Source organism: Colossoma macropomum, unplaced genomic scaffold (assembly GCF_904425465.1).
Source record: "Colossoma macropomum unplaced genomic scaffold, Colossoma_macropomum, whole genome shotgun sequence".
Taxonomy (NCBI): domain Eukaryota; kingdom Metazoa; phylum Chordata; class Actinopteri; order Characiformes; family Serrasalmidae; genus Colossoma; species Colossoma macropomum.
In genome coordinates, this window is record NW_023494799.1 from 38,278,266 (window position 1) to 38,297,334 (window position 19,069).

Consider the following 19,069-nt stretch of genomic DNA (forward strand, 5'->3'; position numbering starts at 1 on the left):
ACACAAAGGGAGGCTGAAATGTTCTCCTTGATAACTTGTAGTGCTTCTAGACAGGATGAGCGAGGCGTCAGGTACAACCACAGCAGCTAATTAAACACCAATTTTCAAAGAACATACAGAGAACAGAAAAAATGTATCATATATAGATGCACATAGTTAGATAAATACAAGATAGATATATAGATATAGAGAAAAAACAGTGACAGCTGGAAAAGTTATACAAAGATGACAAAATGCTGCAAATACGCAAACTTAAAAACATCACAGATGATTTTATAAAGTGACAGCGATATAATGTATTAAAGAAATATTAGCTGTTAATTTGGTTGACTAGTGTTTTATCTGGTATGCGAAACTGACTGATTTGTGTCAAGTTTCACAGAAATCGCAAATGCCTGTAAGAAAGTTTCACATGTGAAGCCGTGGTAAAAAAAAAAAACAGGGAAAAGATTATGTCTGCTTCCATCATACGTAAACACAGGCTGCTGTTTCAGCAAAGCTGTGCTCTGCAGGTGGTTGGTAAAGGGTGCATCTCCGTGGTACACTGAGTACAACACACGCACACTCATTTCATGACAGGAGAATTGGGACTAAATACAATAGACAATCAGGAGTAAGGAACAGTTAGTCATTTACCCAGCAAGCTTTGAGCTCTCTAATGAAAGCTTAATGCGGTGCTTGGTTAGATAAAACCCCATCGACTCACTTTGGAAGCCTGCCGATGCCAGTGCTGGTATTCGGCCAGCGTATCGAAGTTTACGTAGTAAGTCTGGGCCTGGGGGCCGGCAGAGCTGAACATCAGACAGTGCTGCCTCCTCTTCACCTCTTCTACCTGGAGACAGAATTGATTTAAAAAAAGTTACACTATCAGAAAAAAAGGTATGAAACTGTCACTGGGGCAGTGCCCCTCTTATCACTGGGGTGGAACCCTCAAGGGTCCATCTCAGTACCTTTAGTCAGGGAACATAACTGAACCATAATCCACTGAAATGATATGTTCTAAGCTGTACACTCTCCACACACCCCGTCTCGTCTCCAGCCTTTTATTTTACTGTTCTGTTTTAAAACATTCGGTTATGAAAATGTTCAAATATGTACTTTTCACTTGGGAAAAACTTGTTTAACTTTTTCAACTCCTTGAGACCACCGGTGGCTCCAAAACGCACTTCGTCATATTCTTCATAACTTTCATATTTCATAAGCTACATTCAAAAGGCGGGGGTCGTATGAGAGCTGTAACTGTCTTCTTTCCAGTCAAATAGATGGGTGATGTAATTTTAAACCCTTATAATAAAAGAAGCTGAACTTTTTTCTACTGAAAGTCGACCCATTTTTCCACAAATCTGGGCTATAAACTATAAACAGATGGCGTCTCTTCAGTGATCTGCTCTGTAAAAATTATTTTTATAAAATAATACAAATAGCGTCTAACATTTGGCTTTCAGCAGTAAATTGTAAGCATATAGCAATATGTGTATCATAAAACACATGTTCTGTTAATTTGAGGGGAGCTTTTAAAATAAATAATTAAATAAATAAAATAAAAATTTACATTCATTTCATGTAGTTACTGAATAATTTGACTTACGATTTGGTCACGTAAGTTCAGATGGACAAACCAAAACATACCCTGGTCAATAAGAGGTTAGGGTTCACAACTGGACCTTAGAACCACTGTTGTACCTTTGAGGGAACACTTGCATTGTTTGCACCTTGATAAACGAAAAATGTACCTGCACAGAACCTTTATTTCTAACAGTGTAGGGTGTGTTTGTGTTCGTGTGGGAGAGAGAAAGTGAGAGAGTCCGACATTATGAGTAAAGTTCCAAAAGCAATTTGTAAGGTGTTATAAAAACGTGGTGATGGAATGGTGTTCTCTGTACCTGAGATGCAGTTAGGGTCCCCTTTGTGCCTTGAAAATTATTTTAATCTACTCAAGCAGACTCACAGTTGTGTTTCTCTTACTATAGAAATAAGTGGGTGAGCATCTCGGTTACCTTAATTATCCACCCACTAAAAACCATCAACAGTTTCCTTAGCAAACAGCAAGGGACACAGCACTCTCAGCAGCAAGACATTAACTGTTGTCCATGGCGTTTGACTGCTAATGCGTCTATGTTAATCAGTGAAGCCTTTTGTACCAGCCATATGCATCTACAGTCACATGTGCTTCGATTCTATTTTTACCGCTTTCAAGCAGCACGCTAGAAGTTTCTCGGTAAAAAGTTGATATATTTCAACTTGTAGCCCTAGGAAAGACATGTAGGATAGGCTAGTGTTACACTCTTCACCCTCCCCACCCCCAACCACCAGTGTCACCCACTACTAAAAATTTCTAGGGCAAACACTGCATAACTAATGTAAATGTAGCCATGCGAGTCCCTCTGTGCTCTAGCATTTCTTCTCCAGCTCCCCTTTCTTGTCATCCACAGCTGTGTTTGTACACTCCAGCTGTGACTCTGTCCTCAGGGAAAGAGGAGGGTGACAGGGTTGAGCGTGGGTGTCTAAGACCACCCCCACTTACCTTCCCTCCGACCAGGGGTAGGATGTGCATCTTGCCCGTCAGGCTGTCTTTGACGGAGGCCACGATCAGGCACGTGCCACATAGGATGACCTGCCGCTCCGCCCATTTGTGAAGTTGCGTCTTGCCCTTTCGCACACTGAAGACACCCTTCAGTAGAGTCCGCTCTTGCTGGTCTGCGTTCACTGGACGCTCTGCAGACACAAACACACACAGGGGTACACCTTCAGAAATCACCCTCAAGAGTACATCTCGGCACCTTTAATCAGGGAACATAACTGAACCATAATCCACTGAAATGATATGTTCTAAGCTGTGCTGACTCCACACACCCCGTCTCGTCTCCAGGCTTTTATTTTACTGTTCTGTTTTAAAACATTCGGGTATGAAAAGGTACAAATACGAACTTTTCACCTGGAAACACTTATTTAAGGTTCACAATCAGACCTTAAAACCACTGTTGTACCTTTGAGGGAACGTTTACATTGTTTGTACCTTGATGAATGAAAAATGTACCTGAACAGAACCTTTATTTCTAACAGTGTAGGTAGACAAATATAAATACAAAAATTTGCACTGGCCACTCGGACCACCAAGCCAATCCTTTTGGGGCCAAAATTAAGAATCTGGCTAGAATTACTGAAACATGTTGATCATATATATGTTGCATTTGCAATTAACACACATGCATCATGATCAAAAATCAGGTTTTTCGCTTTTTGTCATCCACTCTTTTTTTTTGTTATACCTGTTAAACCACAGAATGACATCAAGGGATCCTCATATTTCATGATATGAACAGCCAGACTGTTTTTTTTTACTTTTTTTTATTATTATTATTTTTTAAATACTCTGAGTTCTAGAAAGACATTGTCACTTAGCTACTGCGGTGCTAAAGTTAATGTTACAGTAGGCACATTTCAACAAAATTGGATGCAATTAGTTCCAGGTCTGACCAAGTTTAAGCTTGTAGCCTGAAAAAACCTGGAAAAACTAAAACGTTGGCACATTTCGAAGCCAATGACTCGTCACCATCTACCACTGCACCAGCTGGTTGTACTTTTGGTGTTAGCTCATTAGTTCATCAGCTTCTGTTATTCAAGCCTTATCTGACAGCAACAAAAAGAATTCCTTTGGCTAATTTTCAATAAGAAACATGTTTTCAAATGTAATATCTATAGCTGATAACATTTTATTTGTGCTACAGATTTTTTTAACTTGCTAGCACAAGTGCACTGGCTTAAATACTGTATGAGGAAGATGAAAAAGATCTACAATACATTAATATCAGCAGAAGCCCTGCTTTCTACCTTCTTTCCTGTGGTTAAAAGGGCCATAGAATGGAAAACTGTATTTACGTTGGCACAGTTGAATAAGGAGAGTTCAGTACATAGAACTGACATACAGTGAACCTCAAACACTGTTATCACCTCCTTCCACTACAAATCCCGTATTTGCAAAAAGAACGGCAGTAAAACATCCTAAACTGCTGCATAACAGTCTTGACTCATTAACACTTACACCCCCAAAATTTACATACAATGACAACGCAGCGCAAGAAAGAAAATGGCGGGCTATGTGCAGAAATGGAAGCTCACTCTTTCCAAGGAACCAAACTGTCAACGGGCATCGTTGATGTCCATCCTTAAACAAGGCTTAAGTTGGCTTCCTATTCGCCAGATTCTTAATCGATGCTCCATTCCACCTTAAATGCTTCAGCTTGTACAGCCACCAAAATGTACAACACTGTGGCACCATTTAAGGTGGAACAGAAAATGTGTAAAACAGGCTGGCAAATAGGAAGACAAGTTCAGCTCCCACATTATCGGGATCCCAAACAACTTCAATTCAAAGTTGATGGTTTGCTCTGCACATTTCACTCCAGACAGTTCCTCAAACCCTGGACAATATCACGAAGGCTTCACTCTGCGTTTGACACTGAAGAGACTGAAGAGAGGGGTAGTTCCAACATTATTAGCATCACAACCCCAGCAGCAACCTGTAAGTAGCTACCAGTGCTGTGTAATTGTATCCACTTTTTGATGGTCTTAAATTTACAACTTTATAACTACTATAATAACTTTAATTTACTCTGTGTTGTTGTTGAGATGGAAAGCAACTTGCTATTATAGGTAACATTAGCTGATAGCAGGCTCTAAGTAACCAGCATAGCTAACTAAATAGTATGACAACCGAGCTTATTTACATTGAGGTTTACTTTATTTTCCTGCCTGTGTCTATTTCAACACCTGCATGCCTCACTGTAAACCAGCAAATCAGAGCAGAGCTCATCAAATTATTTCTGAGTGCACCAACAAAGGGAAAACGGTTAGTTTCATTCTAAGGCCAAAATCAGACGGTTGTAAATGGGTGTGTAAAACCACATTTGGGCATTTTTCATAACCCCATAAAGTCATATATCTTCTATGTAGACATCAAAAAACAATTTAAAATACCAAAGAAGTGCAATCTTTAGCACCTTTAACCGAATATCCATTCATTAACCCTTTAAGGCAGATGTAAAATGCCATTTTATTCAGCCCTTTCTGTTAATAATGCGCCTTCTGGATGCTGTTGTTGCAATTAGTTGATATATAAAAAAGGTGATCTATCAAAGCCAAAAATTCTGGGATTTTTATTACATTTTTATTACATTTTGGTCACAAACTAACTTTCTAAACAAGCAAACACATTAATAGCTCACACATAAGTCTGATTAAACAAAACAATAATAACTGCGTACCAACCAGAACTGTGTTTTCACTCGGAAAAAAAAAACACGGTGTATCCAACGAGAAGAGGAAGCCTCGTGCATATTTTACATAAAGGCAGAAAACCCACAAAAAGCTCCTGCTCTACACACTGAGACCGAGAACATTTTAACCGCTGCCAACAGGAACGTGCATGTGGCGAAACTCTTCTGGCAGCTGATTTGAATGAGCGCCTTTCTTTTCTTTCATCTTTTCTCATTTCTTAAAACCAATATGTAGCATGTGCACACACACAAACACACAATAGGTGTAGCTGATAGAGATCTTCTTAGCACAGAGCCCCTTCCAAGAAGCAGCTGTCACAATATGATGCTCACACAGCCACATGTGCTAATTAGGGCCATATGCAGAGTATATTGCAGGCGCTCTCTGTAGGAGGTGCAGACCGAAGGACAATGGGGCTGCCAACAAATGATGTCACATAGACTTCTCTCCCAGTGAGACTCATGCAATCTATAAGGTCACTGAGGTTACACAGAAACAGATACAGCCGTGTCAAACCCCTTTTTCATACTGTCTGACACACACACTCACATAAATACACACCACTGAGCCGTCATAGGCCTTAATAACTTACATGACCGAACAATGCAATGTTGCTGCACCTCAACTGTTTGTAATAAATTCCCTATTATTCTAACAACAGAGTCATTCTCTCTCGAATGAATGAATGAGAGAGTGAATGAGCCGTTAGGAGCCATCCGTCTTTAAAGACTGAGAGAACGTCACATGAAGCAAACGTGAGACAGGAACAGATAGCTATCAGCATAAACACTGAAACGCTTCCTCCCACAGCCACACACCCACACAGCTCAGAGGACTTGGCTGCTGCTCTGCTCCCTGAGCTCATCCTCCCCAGTTGCAGTCAGGTTGATGAATGAGCCGGGCTTTTGCTACATTAAACTTGCCTTTTTCAATCTGATTATTTAGCCAGCGTCGGCCGTGGCCTCGATACGGCACCTCTGAAGGACACGTCAGACACCCACAGCTCCAAACTCTGCCAGGGCTCAAACACACTCAGGTTAATGGCTGGTCAAACAAAACACAAAGGACGAACAACTTTTACTTCCCTTGCAGCTTCTTTTTATGTGTGCTGGTCTGATGTGAGAGTGGATCAGAACCGGTGTCTCTCTATGGAGATTTGGCACAGTGTGTTGCCTGCACTGTTGTTCCTACAAATCTAAAGGAGCCCAGCTGAGTGTCTTTTGTTTGGAAAGCTGATAAGGAACAAGTGGCAGTGACAGTGCGCTGTGGTTAGGGCTGAGATCGATAAGAGTGTCTGATTGCTGGGCTTTCCCACTCCCTGAGTTCAAGAGCTCCAGCTTAGGGGACGAATATGCAGAATACAACTTCGGAGGAGGGTCTCTCGGTCACCCTGAGGGGCTAAGGGCTTGACCTGTCAAACTCAGATCTATGGAGCTCAGCAGGGAACTGAGTGACGGACAACAACAAGAGAATCACAATATGCTTTTCTTTCTGCACATTATCAAAAAGACGGATTTAGACCAATTATGGAAAACCTGTAAACAACTACTAGTGTATAGTAACTTTACCACTTTCCTTTTATTCCATTTTCTTCCTGCAAATGTTTTAAAAAATCATTGTACTTGTTTATCACAGCCTTTTCCAAAGGTACCACTACTGTTCTGCATGTGCATTTAGTGTGTTCACAACTAGCCTGTAAACCTCAGAGTTGGGAAACCTGTTTTGGGAAAATGTCTTCATATTGAACCTCCTTAATAGCAAAAATATGCTTACACACATACATCATCAAACAATAACGTAGGGATGCTATTCTCAGTTAAGGCAGAAACAGCCATGTCAGCACATGTATATGGTCACACATGCCGTCTGCCATCATTTGATTCTCAGTCAGTGAATCTACAACAGTTCACGCAACACCTTCAAATCACTGATACCATACAACCTCACCCCACACACACGCACAACCTTCTAAGGACCTTGGTTAAGAGTACACGTCAGTCCAGCCTTGTTTTAAATTGTAAAGTGTGGGCGAGAAGGTTGGAGACAGTCCAAGATCACCCGAAAGGAGTCAAACTCCAGCACGACCAAAAAAACTCCTAACACAGACCATGAAAAATGGACTAATCAATTAATATTATTATATGCACAGTCTCAAAAGCATGGTGCAAAGTCAGTTGTTGTAATAAGTAACTGGACAGTGATATGACTTTGGTTGTTTCAGCTCTACTTCAGCACATCAGGTCTGAAACAAAACAGTGGCAAAATATCAGCATGCCTACTATTCCTCCCTTGTGATGAGCAATTGAAATGCTTAAAGTCCCAGGGAACAATGTAAAATTGGTTGTTATATGAAACATATAGCAGATTTTTAATTAAAAAAAACAGATACAAGTATGATAAAACCTGCTTAAAGGCCCATGACACAATCCCATCTGGCCCGCAAAATTATTATTATCTCATTTTAAGTTTAAATTAAAATTATTAATATTATCTCATTTCACGATGCACTGCACTACAGTCCCCAGCATGCACTGCAACATAATGTGTGCTCCAACTCTCCTACCCCAACAACAATCTATGGGACAGAGGTTACACTTCAGTTCTACACAGTTCCACACAAGTCATATCACCAAACACACTAACTGTATTAACAGTATTAATGAACTTGCAGCTAAGAAAAAATGCCAGGTGTCCAGTTCAAGCAAATAGGTAGGTTTAAAAACTCAGGCCCACAGATTTGTTGAGATTTTTTAATATGGCCCTTTTAGAGACACCCCTGGACCAGACCTATCTGAGAACTGTCTGGGTGTGGTCAATATTCTGATGAGCCTGTGCAATTGACACCCCACAGTCCAACACTCCCAGCCTGCTATGCCACTAAAGCAGAACAAAAAAAACAACACTGCAAGTGAAGCAGGGATGAATGAGTGAAACGGGCTCTACATATCGCTGCTGTTGGAAGAAAACCTTGTTTCTCCATTTTTTTCCAGTTTTGACATAATTTGAATATACCTGTTACCCTTTACATTGTATGTAAATTTCATGATGAATGGACTAAAAGAAATGACCTAAAATGATTGGAAAAAAGTCTGGTTCCATTGACTTACATTAAAAGTACAGTAGGTTTTTTTTTCTCTTGTAAAGTTACCATTTTGGAGCTACAAGGTTTTCTTCGATATACAGGTGGTGATGCAGACCCCACTGTGTCCACTCATTAAAAACATTATCAAGCTTTTACATGACAACTTCTTAAAGAAGATTCTGATTCATTTTACTGCTGGATCCAGGGCATTCCTGCGTGAACGAATGGACAAACAAATGAACGGATTGGCAAAGGAACAGACAAACGAGCTAGCTTGATAGCTTAGGTGTGCTTGCTAGGTTAGCTTTTGCTTCTCATTAGCTTTTGCCCAGTAAGGTTCTCTGACTCAAACAGAGAGACCATGGAGGAATACAGATCTGTTCAAGATGTGTGGGCGGGACTTGCTGCATCAGCCTTGTGATTGGTGAGGGTATTACTTACGTAAGCACTAACAAAACATTAGGACTGTCTATTAAAATAGAAGAATTTAGGCAAAATAAAACAGTAATTTAGGGACACTGGAAAGTTATTCACAGGATGTACTTGTACACGCAAACTCAGGGCTTTAAGGTACAAATATACTCTTCAAATATTCCATTCAATTCAGAATTCTTCCTGCTGCTAACCTGGCCTTTATATTCTCGAAGCTTACCAGTGACTTCCATCCTATGGTAAACCCTGATGTCATTACTGGTGTATTCTTCTTTTTATGGTATTCTCTGTCTACATCCATGGCATGGGTGACGTATAAATATGCGAAGGTACAATTGGTGCAGAGGCGAATATTGGGATTTTAGAGAAACATATACTTCCGTCAGTTAAATAGAGGTTCAAGAGAATTAACAAATCACAGATTATTGTTTTCATTTTACAAAATGTACCAACTTTTCCAGAAATAAGTTTACATAGAATGTAGCCTAGAATTAAAGCTGATTTCCTACACTTTAACCTCACAGTCACTGTATCATTTCAAACCCACTGAGCTCGTCTAAAGAGCCAAAGCAACACATACTGTCCTGTTGAAAGGTGTTCACAGATTTTTGCCCCATCTGTCAAACTAAGATATGATGATGAGAGTAAACGAGATGAACCAGAAGTGCATGTTAGCTCAAATTTCTGAAAACAGCAGCAAGACAAACCTCAAAGGCAAAAGTCAGGCTGAACCAAAATTAAGTTCAAAAAGGCAGTCAAATCTAAACCTGCACCATTCTATCCAAAAGAACGTCAACATACATTTCTAAATTGGACATCCCACATACAATGCACTTGTTTTCCTTGGACCGCCATGGCTCTGGTGAACTATCTGAGATAAGACAGATGACAGACATTCATCAGTGCCCTTGACAACATGTCCTAGATATATTCATTGCCTGGGCTGCAGCAGGCAGATCTTCCAAGAGATAAAGGAAAATATTCTTTATTGATTCTTGCCATTTGCAAAAAAGGAAACTATACAATATAGTGGTGATTCAAACATACGCAAAGCAGAAATAAAGAATGTCACAGTGATTAAATAACAATAATAATAATAATTTAAAGAATGGAAATGTCCATTTTAATACAGTACAGTAAGGTTGACTTGTCGGCATCTACCTTAAATGTCAGAGATACTCAATAACATCAGAAATATATCAACACCTGCAGACATATTAGTGCTATATCAGTGCTGATCTCGTGTTACCATAGGACTGATAATCCCTAATTTAAAGATGCAGAGAAGGGGCCAGTATAGTCTGGCATTCATGGGAAAAAACGCTGGGGCATGATTGGGGTGGAACAGAATACAAATATTGGAAATATGCATTCAGAATACAAAAAATTAAGTATCTGTATTCAGTCCAAGTTACATTTTTAGGTGAATACTTTTAGAATACTTACCCACTAAATAATAAAAAACACAATATTCATAGGAAACACCATTAGTGCTTGTTTATGAACTATTTTAGAACATTCTTGTTAAACTCTAAAGAGGGCCTCACTTAATGGCTTCTTCACAAACACTGCAGTTCCTGCTAAAGCCTGAGTAGACTGATAAATCAATGTGATCAGTTATTAATCTCAGTGTTACTGAGCTCTACTAAAGCCTGAGTAGACTGATAAATCAATGTGATGATCAGTTATTAATCTCAGTGTTACTGAACTCTTCTAAGGAATGATCAAACTAATAATCTTCTTAGTAGTGGACTTATTTGCAAGTGATAACTAAGTGAAGCATCAGTGTTGTACTGGACTTCTGCTGATGGGATACTGGGAGCAGCAGTGGGCTGAAGAAGGCAGTGAGAAAAAAAAAGAAGTTATTAATTTTGTTTAAATGAAAGAATTTTCATGAAAAATAACAACCAGTAACAGCATGAAACAGTTTAAATTAAGTAAAAAAAAAGATTTTCCCCATTTGTCCTATCAAGATGTATTGAAAATGTATTCTGAATATGTTAGTTCTTATGAATCCATTTAGGACAGTGTACTCAGTATTCAGCCTACACTATTTTTTCCAAAGTCTTGTGCCCAACTCTTGCCTCAGGCTGCAGGTGTAAGCCCTCATCAGCAGAATCTGTGACTGGACATGCCTAATTGCCTTTGCTTCAGCCATATGGAGCTTCCTCTAGTGTCTGCCACACCACAGGGACAGCAAGACAGCTGACATATCTCTGGATCTCCTAACCGAATCCCCCACCGCCACCAGCTCCCTGCTCCATTCCTTTGGGCCCTGGCTCAAAACTCCAAGCCTCTCGTTGACAGCAAACTTGGCTACAGTCCTTTAGTCTGACTTTCTCTCAGTCAGAGAGCGGGGTCTGTAAAGACTTAGCACCCCTTATTGAATCATATCATATTAATTGTATGAAACATTGACCCATTTAGAATAAAACAAAGGTTCCATCAAAGACCAAAAAGTCTGTCCTGTCTCAACTCCTGCAGAGCTCAGTTAGAGAGGAATATCCCATGTATTGCCTATAAATGAACAGTCAAGTTGGTTTAAGCTACGTAAGATCACAAAGATTAAGCCCGCTTGCAGGGGGCGCCAGTGGGGGCGGAAATGCAGGCCGTGGACTCGGCTAAAAGCAAAGAGCAGTTCTGGTAATAATAAACATCAGCCTCCATCACTAATGTTTTCAGCTGTGAGAAACCCGGCTAATGGAATTTTCAGGAAAAGCACAGCATTCTTATAGGAAAAGAAGAAAGAAGAAAATGAAAGTTTAAGTGCATTAGACTCGCTTTTTAAACGGAAAACACGGAGACACATAACTGAGAGAAGCCATTAGGGCTATGAGGTGGAATGGAAAAACTACACACACACACACATCTTCTAAGCCGCTTATCCTTCTGAGTCGCGGGGGCAGCTGGTGCCTAACCCAGCTGTCATTGGGCGGAAGGCAGGAAACACCCAGGACAGGTCACCAGTCCATCACTGGGCAGACAGACAGACATATACCATTTTATCAGCTCCACTTACTATATAGGTGCACTTTGTAGTTCTACAGTTACAGACTGTAGTCCATCTGTTTCTCTGCATACTTTGTTGGCCCCCTTTTACCCTGTTCTTCAGTGGTCAGGACCCCCATGGACCCTCACAGAGCAGGTACTATTTGGGTGGTGGATCATTCTCAGCACTGCAGTGACACTGATGTGGTGGTGGTGTGTTAGTGTGTGTTGCGCTGGTCTGAGTGGATCAGACACAGCAGTGCTGCTGGAGTTTTTAAACATCTCAGTGTCACTGCTGGACTGAGAATAGTCCACCAACCAAAATATCCAGCCAACAGCATCCTGTGACCACTGATGAAGGACTAGAGGATGACCAACACAAACTGTGCAGCAGATGAGCTATCGTCTCTGACTTTACATCTACAAGGTGGACTGACAAGGTAGGAGTGTCTAACAGAGTGGACAGTGAGTGGACACAGTGTTTAAAAACTCCAGCAGCACTGCTGTGTCTAATCCACTCGTACCAGCACAACACACACTAACACACCACCACCACGTCAGTGTTACTGCAGTGCTGAGAATGATCCAACACCCAAATAGTACCTGCTCTGTGAGGGTCCATGGGGGTCCTGACCACTGAAGAACAGGGTAAAAGGGGGCTAACAAAGTATGCAGAGAAACAGATGGACTACAGTCTGTAACTGTAGAACTACAAAGTGCACCTATATAGTAAGTGGAGCTGATAAAATGGACAATGAGGGTAGAAACAAGGAGGTGGTCATGATGTTATGCCTGATCCTGAGAACATGCAAACTCCACACAGAATGGACCCTGGTTGCCTGGCCAGGAATTGAACCCAGGTGACAGCACTACACACTGCGCCACCGTGCCACTCGTTTAAAAAAAGCGAAAAAGAAAACTAACTCAAGAAACAAGAAGCAGAACGAGCCTTCAAACTTCAGATCTCACTGAATATATTTCATCATACAAGTAATTTATGACTAGTGGGATCTTGGCAGCGAATAGTGGGACTATGGGCAGTTCAAATATGAAACAGGGTCACTGACAGACATCAACATACAAACAAAAAATCTCTCATAAAGCTGTGGCTGGGAAAGAGTCTGAGTCATTTACATCCAATAAACGTTTGGCCTCCTGTCAGACGGCTTGAACCACATAAATGACCCTTGCACGATGAGGACTGACCTCGTTCGAATTGCTTCACGTTAGTCACTGTCCTCAGGACAGCGTGATGATCAAAAGCTGAAGCTAATCCAAATCACTGTAATCAAATTACAGTGAGAGATAAAACATCACCAAGGACTGAGGCAAAGCTCCTCACATGACAAACCGAAAGCAAACTATAGAACGGCGTCATGCAGGTAACGTTTATAAGCCAAAAGCTATACACGGACAGAACGGGTCAGCAATATGAATTACGTGGATCACATATAGTGGAGATCAGAGCTTCACGATATATTGTTTGTTAATTGTTAACGTGATATTGGACTTTGCAGCGCTGATATTGCAGAAGGCTGGGTTACGCAGATGAGCCTCTAACCAATTATAATTTATTTCACTATGTGCTGTTAGCATTCTGACAAATCTCAATCCCAGAAGATGAGTGTTTTGATATTTTATGGCTACGTTCACATTACAAGCCTCACTGGTGATGGTCACGCGCAGTGGAAACAAAGCACGTGAATTCCAATCTGAGCGTCACATTAAGGATCAGTTACATATCCGATCTAGGACCACGTATGAAAGCGGCTCAGGTCTGATTTGAAAAGATCAGATTTGCGTGTCACACAGCCCTGAAAAGATCAGATCTGAGTCACATTAGGGCAAAAAATCGTATTTGTGGCACTTCAACCTGGTAATGTGAACGTAGCCTATGAATACATCTTTAACCAAGCCACATTATGATTCACCAAGGCATCCGTAACATATCCTCAGGTGTAATATGTAACAAAATGATTGCAATGCTATTTTGTCCATATCGTGCAGTTCTGTGGAGATTCTGATACATAAACAGAACCTCGGCGTTTGGGTCTCTACTCCTCTGATAATAAACGGTCTCCAGTTATCTGCTCCAGACAGGGGAGCCTCAGCTGTGATCTCCCCTCTCTTACGTATCAGTCTGGTCCCAGAGTAACACCTCTAAGCCCCAACCTTCCTGACAGCACAGTCACAGACAGACACACACACACACACACACACACCCTTTATTTAGTTTTCATTTTCTCCTCTAAGTTAAGGCTCCTGGCAGATCAATATCTCATTAACTGGCCAAAGCCAGCCCCAAAGATGATTTATTTCCTACGGGCTGCTGCGGCGGCCAGAGGCTCCAGCCGAATTTCATTGCGGGGCGGGATGGGGTGGGATTGGGTCAGAGCTCCAGAGGAACACCCAGCCAGGCCGAATGGAGCCGGGCCAGAACTCACATCTCTCTCCCCTAGGAGCTGCAGCTGGACTTGCTGACCCTCCACCCTGACTCCCCTCTCCCCCCCCAGAGCAGTGATCTAGGACCTCAAAGCTTGTGTTTTTCTAAAGCATAGACTTTATTAAGTCAGCATTTATTAAAGTTTACTCCTTTCCTTCTCCTTTCATCTCATACTTTGTCCAAAGTCTACTCTCTTAAAAGAACAGAGGAAGGATTTGCTTTCTGTACAAACGGTTCTCTCAGTCACTGGGATACAAATGTACACTATTCGTCCAAACGTTTGTAGACATCTGCTCATCTGACACTTCTTTCTAAATCAGTGGTATTAATTGGGAGTTTGGCCTCCACTTTTCTGCACACTCTCAGAAAAAAAGGTACAAAACTGTCACTGGGTCAGTTCCCCTCTTGTCACTGGGGTAGAACCCTCAACGGTCCATCTCAGTACCTTTGGTCAGGGAACATAACTGTACCATAATCCACTGAAATGATATGTTCTAAGCTGTACTGACTCCACACACCCCGTCTCGTCTCCAGGCTTTTATTCTACTGTTCTGTTTTAAAACATTCGGTTATGAAAAGGTACAAATACGAACTTTTCACCTGGAAAAACGTATTTAAGGTTCACAATCAGACCTTAAAACCACTGTTGTACCATTGAGGGAACATTTACACTGTTTGTACCTTGATGAACCAAAAATGTACCTGCACAGAACCTTTATTTCTAACAGTGCAGTAACAGTCTGTTACCAATGTTTGAACACTGCTGTGAAGATTTCAGTGCATTTAGCCACAAGAGCACTAATGAATTAAGGTACTGATTTTAGATCACTAATGCCAGTTGTTCCACTGCTCCACAGCCCAACACTGGGGAATTATATACCCTTGTAGCTAACGTTTGGCATTAGGCATGTCGAACTTAGCTTCATGCACGGCTGCTTCAGAGCATCCCATTCTATTTGCAATGCGTGTCTAGGGAGATTACACAAGCTGTGTGTACACGATTTGAATGTCTGTCAGCAATGAGTCACCTTAAAGTAACAAAATTCACTAATCTGAAGGAGCGCCTGGATACTTCTGGACATATAATGCATGTGTATGTACAACCCCAATTCCAAAAAAGTTGGGACACTGGGCAAAATATAAATAAAAACAAAATGCAATGACGTGCAAATAATTTAAACACTATTTGTAATTGAAAATAGTACAAAGACAACATATCAAATGTTAAAATTTTAATGTTAAAATAAAATTTCACCACTCTGTGAAAGACTGCACGAACAAATAGTGCAACAATTCAAGAATAACGTTTCTCAATGTAAAATCGCAAAGAACTTTTGCTTTTTATCATCTACGGTACAAAATAACATTAAATGATTCAGAGAATCTGGAGAAATCTCTGTATGTAAGGGAGAAGGCCAAAAACCAGTATTTGCTGACCATGATCTTTGGGCCCTCAGGCAGCACTGCATTAAAAACAGACATGATTCTGTAGTGGAAATCACTGCATGGGCTCAGAAACACTTCTGAAAACCACTGTCTATGAACACAGTTCATCACTGCACCCACAAATTCTAAGTTAAAACTCTGAAACACAAAGAAGAAAACAAATATAAACAGGATCCAGAAACGCTGCCACCTTCTCTGGGCCTGACCACATTTAAAATGGACTGAAGGGAAGTGGAAAATGTGGTCTGATGAATCAACATATGAAATTCTTATTGGAAATCATGGACACTGTGTCCTCTGGGCTAAAGACCACTCAGCTTGTTATCAGTGCACAGTTCAAAAGCCAGTATTCATGATGGTATAGGGGAGCATTAGTGCACATGGCATGGGTGACATGAATATCTGCGAAGGCACCATTAATGCTGAACGACATATGCTGCATCCAGACGACGTCTTTTTCAGGGAAGGCCTTGATTATTTCAGCAAGACAATGTCAAACCACATTCTGCATGTATTACAACAGCATTGCTCCGTAGTAAAAGAGTCTGAAGTCCAGATCTGTCACCACTGATAACATTTGGTGCATTATGAAATGAAATGAGACCCTGAAATGTTGAGCAGCTGAAAACATTTCACTTTCTAAACTACAGCAGTGTCTCCTCAGTTCACAAACACTTACAGAGTGTTGTTAAAAGAAGAGGTGATGAAACACAGTGGTAAACAGGCCCCCGTCCCAACTTTTTGGAACGTCTTGTTGGCATCAAATTCAAAATGGGCATACATTTTTCAAAAAACAATAAAATTTCTCAGTTTCAGCATTTGATAGGTTGTCTTTGTACTATTTTCATTTAAATATAGGATTTACATGATTTCCATTTCATTGCATTCTATTTCTATTTACATTCTGCACAGCGTCCCAACTTTTTTGGAAATGGGGTTGGTACAAAGTAACTTCTGAAGACCAGCTTAGTTGCAACTTTTTGCATCAATATGTGTTTTTTGCATCAATATTGCACTTGACCACATGAAAAGCCAGGCGTAAACAGACCCTGGACGCACTGTGCACTGATCCCAAAGTCAAGCCCCTCCAGTGACAGCTCATTCAGAGGTGCCAGTGCAAGCTTACTTGTCTTCCATGGCAAATCTTCCAGGGCCTGGCCAGCACACAGGGCACCAGCCCAGCCTCAGGACAGCCAGCAGTCTCTCCCTTTCTGCCATGCACATGGAAACAAGCTCATTATATTCAAACATCCAGCCCTGCATTCACATTCTGCGTAGGAAGGAGGCATTGCTGAGATTTAGATACCGGATATCTTGATGACATTTTGGACATAAATTACATGTAAATTCCTTTACAGCACAGCGTAAAGAGACCAGGCGGAAAATCTTCCAAGTATCCGCTTCTCTCTCTTTGGTCACTTGTGCTGCCATCACAGTCTTGGCAACTCAGTGTGACACTGACTCAGCACCACACACGTACACACACTCTCCCAGTCTGGTTATTAATAGGAGCAGCATTACAGAACATCAGGTCCCCTGTTTCCTCTCAAACCAAAGCCTATCAGCAGCTTAAAGAGGATCATTAGACCTGCCTAGAGCTGCACGCTGGCACGCTGTGCGTTTAAGAGAGTGTGTGTGTGTGTGTGTGTGTGTGTGTGTCTCTGAGGACTCAGTCCACATCACTCTAATGTGTTGTGCCCACCTTCCCCAGAAGGCTGCGGTGTACAAATGAAGACGGTGCAGGCCATCCGTCCAGCTTCTACAATCATCCATCAGGCTGTCATGTGGGGCTGTAGCTCACCACGGCAGCCTTGACAGGGCCAGGCCACCTGGGGATGAGGAATAGCATGCCCTCTCCACCACTGCCCTGACAGATGGGCATTTGCTCAGCATCCTGGACCAAGTGAAGATGTGTGTTACTCATGCCCACAGAGGCTGTCGCACAGCCACCGGCCCAACTCGCCAGGTTTCCACGCACTGGTTACTAGTGACACACGTAGGGACAACCCGAATAGCATTTTACAGGTTTTGAATAGTCGCTGGTGTTTTCGAATGAGTACTCGAATACTCGTTCTCAACACCACCCTTAAAACAATAATATATATATTTTTATTTTTACCCGATTTTTCTCCCCAATTTAGTTGTCTCCAATTCCACCCACAAGTTAGGACTCCCCCAATCACACGATGCTATCAACGCTAGGAGGGTGAAGGCTAACACAGGCTTCCTCCGAGACCTGTGAAACCAGCCACCGCTTCTTTTCGAACTGCCGCTCACGCAACGTCACTGGACAGCCGAACGCAGCTCAGTGGTGATGACAGTTTGGGAATTTAGTGTCGTCTCATCTTCAGAGTCTGACCAAATCGGCTGTCGGTCAAATGTGATCTTAAAAGTGTCCATTTTCTGTTTGTGGCAAAGTAAGAAGTACAAACGTTCAAATGGCTTGAGCGCCTCCTACAGTGGTCAAAGCTGTTGCTTAGCAACGGCGTCTCAGCGGAGTGATACAGTGTTTGTGAAAAACCTGTGATGTTATGGCGAAATAACAGCACGGTTAGAACACTTCTCAACCAATCAGCTTGCGTGGCCGGAACTAACTGCTGTATAATAAATATAAACAACATAAGGATGTACAAATAATGTTAAGCTAACTGTTAAACATAAAATGCATTTTATTATATGACATTATATAAGTATATAAATTCTGTTTTATTAATCAAAATAGTAAATGAATCCCAACATGAATGAATACTTAATTTATTAGAGCCAGCCCTAGTTGTCTGATATACCTGTGGCCAATAAACTGTTTCAGCTCGCATGCCCTGGCTTTTAGTGCTGGCTTTTCCACCTTTTCAACTTACTGAAATGGGTAGTATTTGTGGTTTGACTCCCCCTCCAGGCAGGAATGCCCCTGCTATAATAAAAGTCACTGGACGACCTGCTTCTACATTCGCCCACCAATGTAAGTGGCTATAAAAAAGCATGTTTGATAAACAACATAAAATATTAAACTATATATTTACTCTAATCGTCATTCTAATTTAGTTGTGTCATGGCTATTTAAAATAAACCTTTAGAGTCACACTCACTGAGCTTCATATATAGATACGGTTAACTTTTTTTAATGCTAGAAAAATGGAAATTACCAGTTATTTTCAGTTTTCAATTTGTAAAAAATACTTTGCACATTTATACATCTCCTTTTACCATGAACGTCTTAAAGATGCCAAGAGAAATGAATCCATAAATCACGCCCAGTGATTGCACTTACTCCTCGTTTTCAAATAAAATGTTTAAAACAGTGAAAAATAAGTCTCTAGTTTTACCGAAGCGGAGTTGAACTCCCTTCCCCGTGATAAAATCGCAGTGACGCACTGCCTCGAGTGGCTCAATGCTTTTATAAA

The 19,069-nt window shown here is 41.2% G+C and overlaps 1 protein-coding gene across 3 annotated transcripts in view; it reads right to left on the reverse strand.

The window, feature by feature from the left end:
- Nucleotides 1-19,069, reverse strand: part of phlpp2 (PH domain and leucine rich repeat protein phosphatase 2) — a 50,855-nt gene that overhangs the window by 22,787 nt on the left and 8,999 nt on the right. For all 3 annotated transcript variants that reach the window (XM_036586638.1, XM_036586637.1, XM_036586640.1), the window contains 2 exons: nucleotides 2,525-2,715; nucleotides 707-832 (listed from right to left, as the gene is read on the reverse strand). In XM_036586638.1, coding sequence (XP_036442531.1) covers nucleotides 707-832; nucleotides 2,525-2,715 — 317 coding nt within the window. The remainder of the gene's footprint in view (nucleotides 1-706; nucleotides 833-2,524; nucleotides 2,716-19,069) is intronic.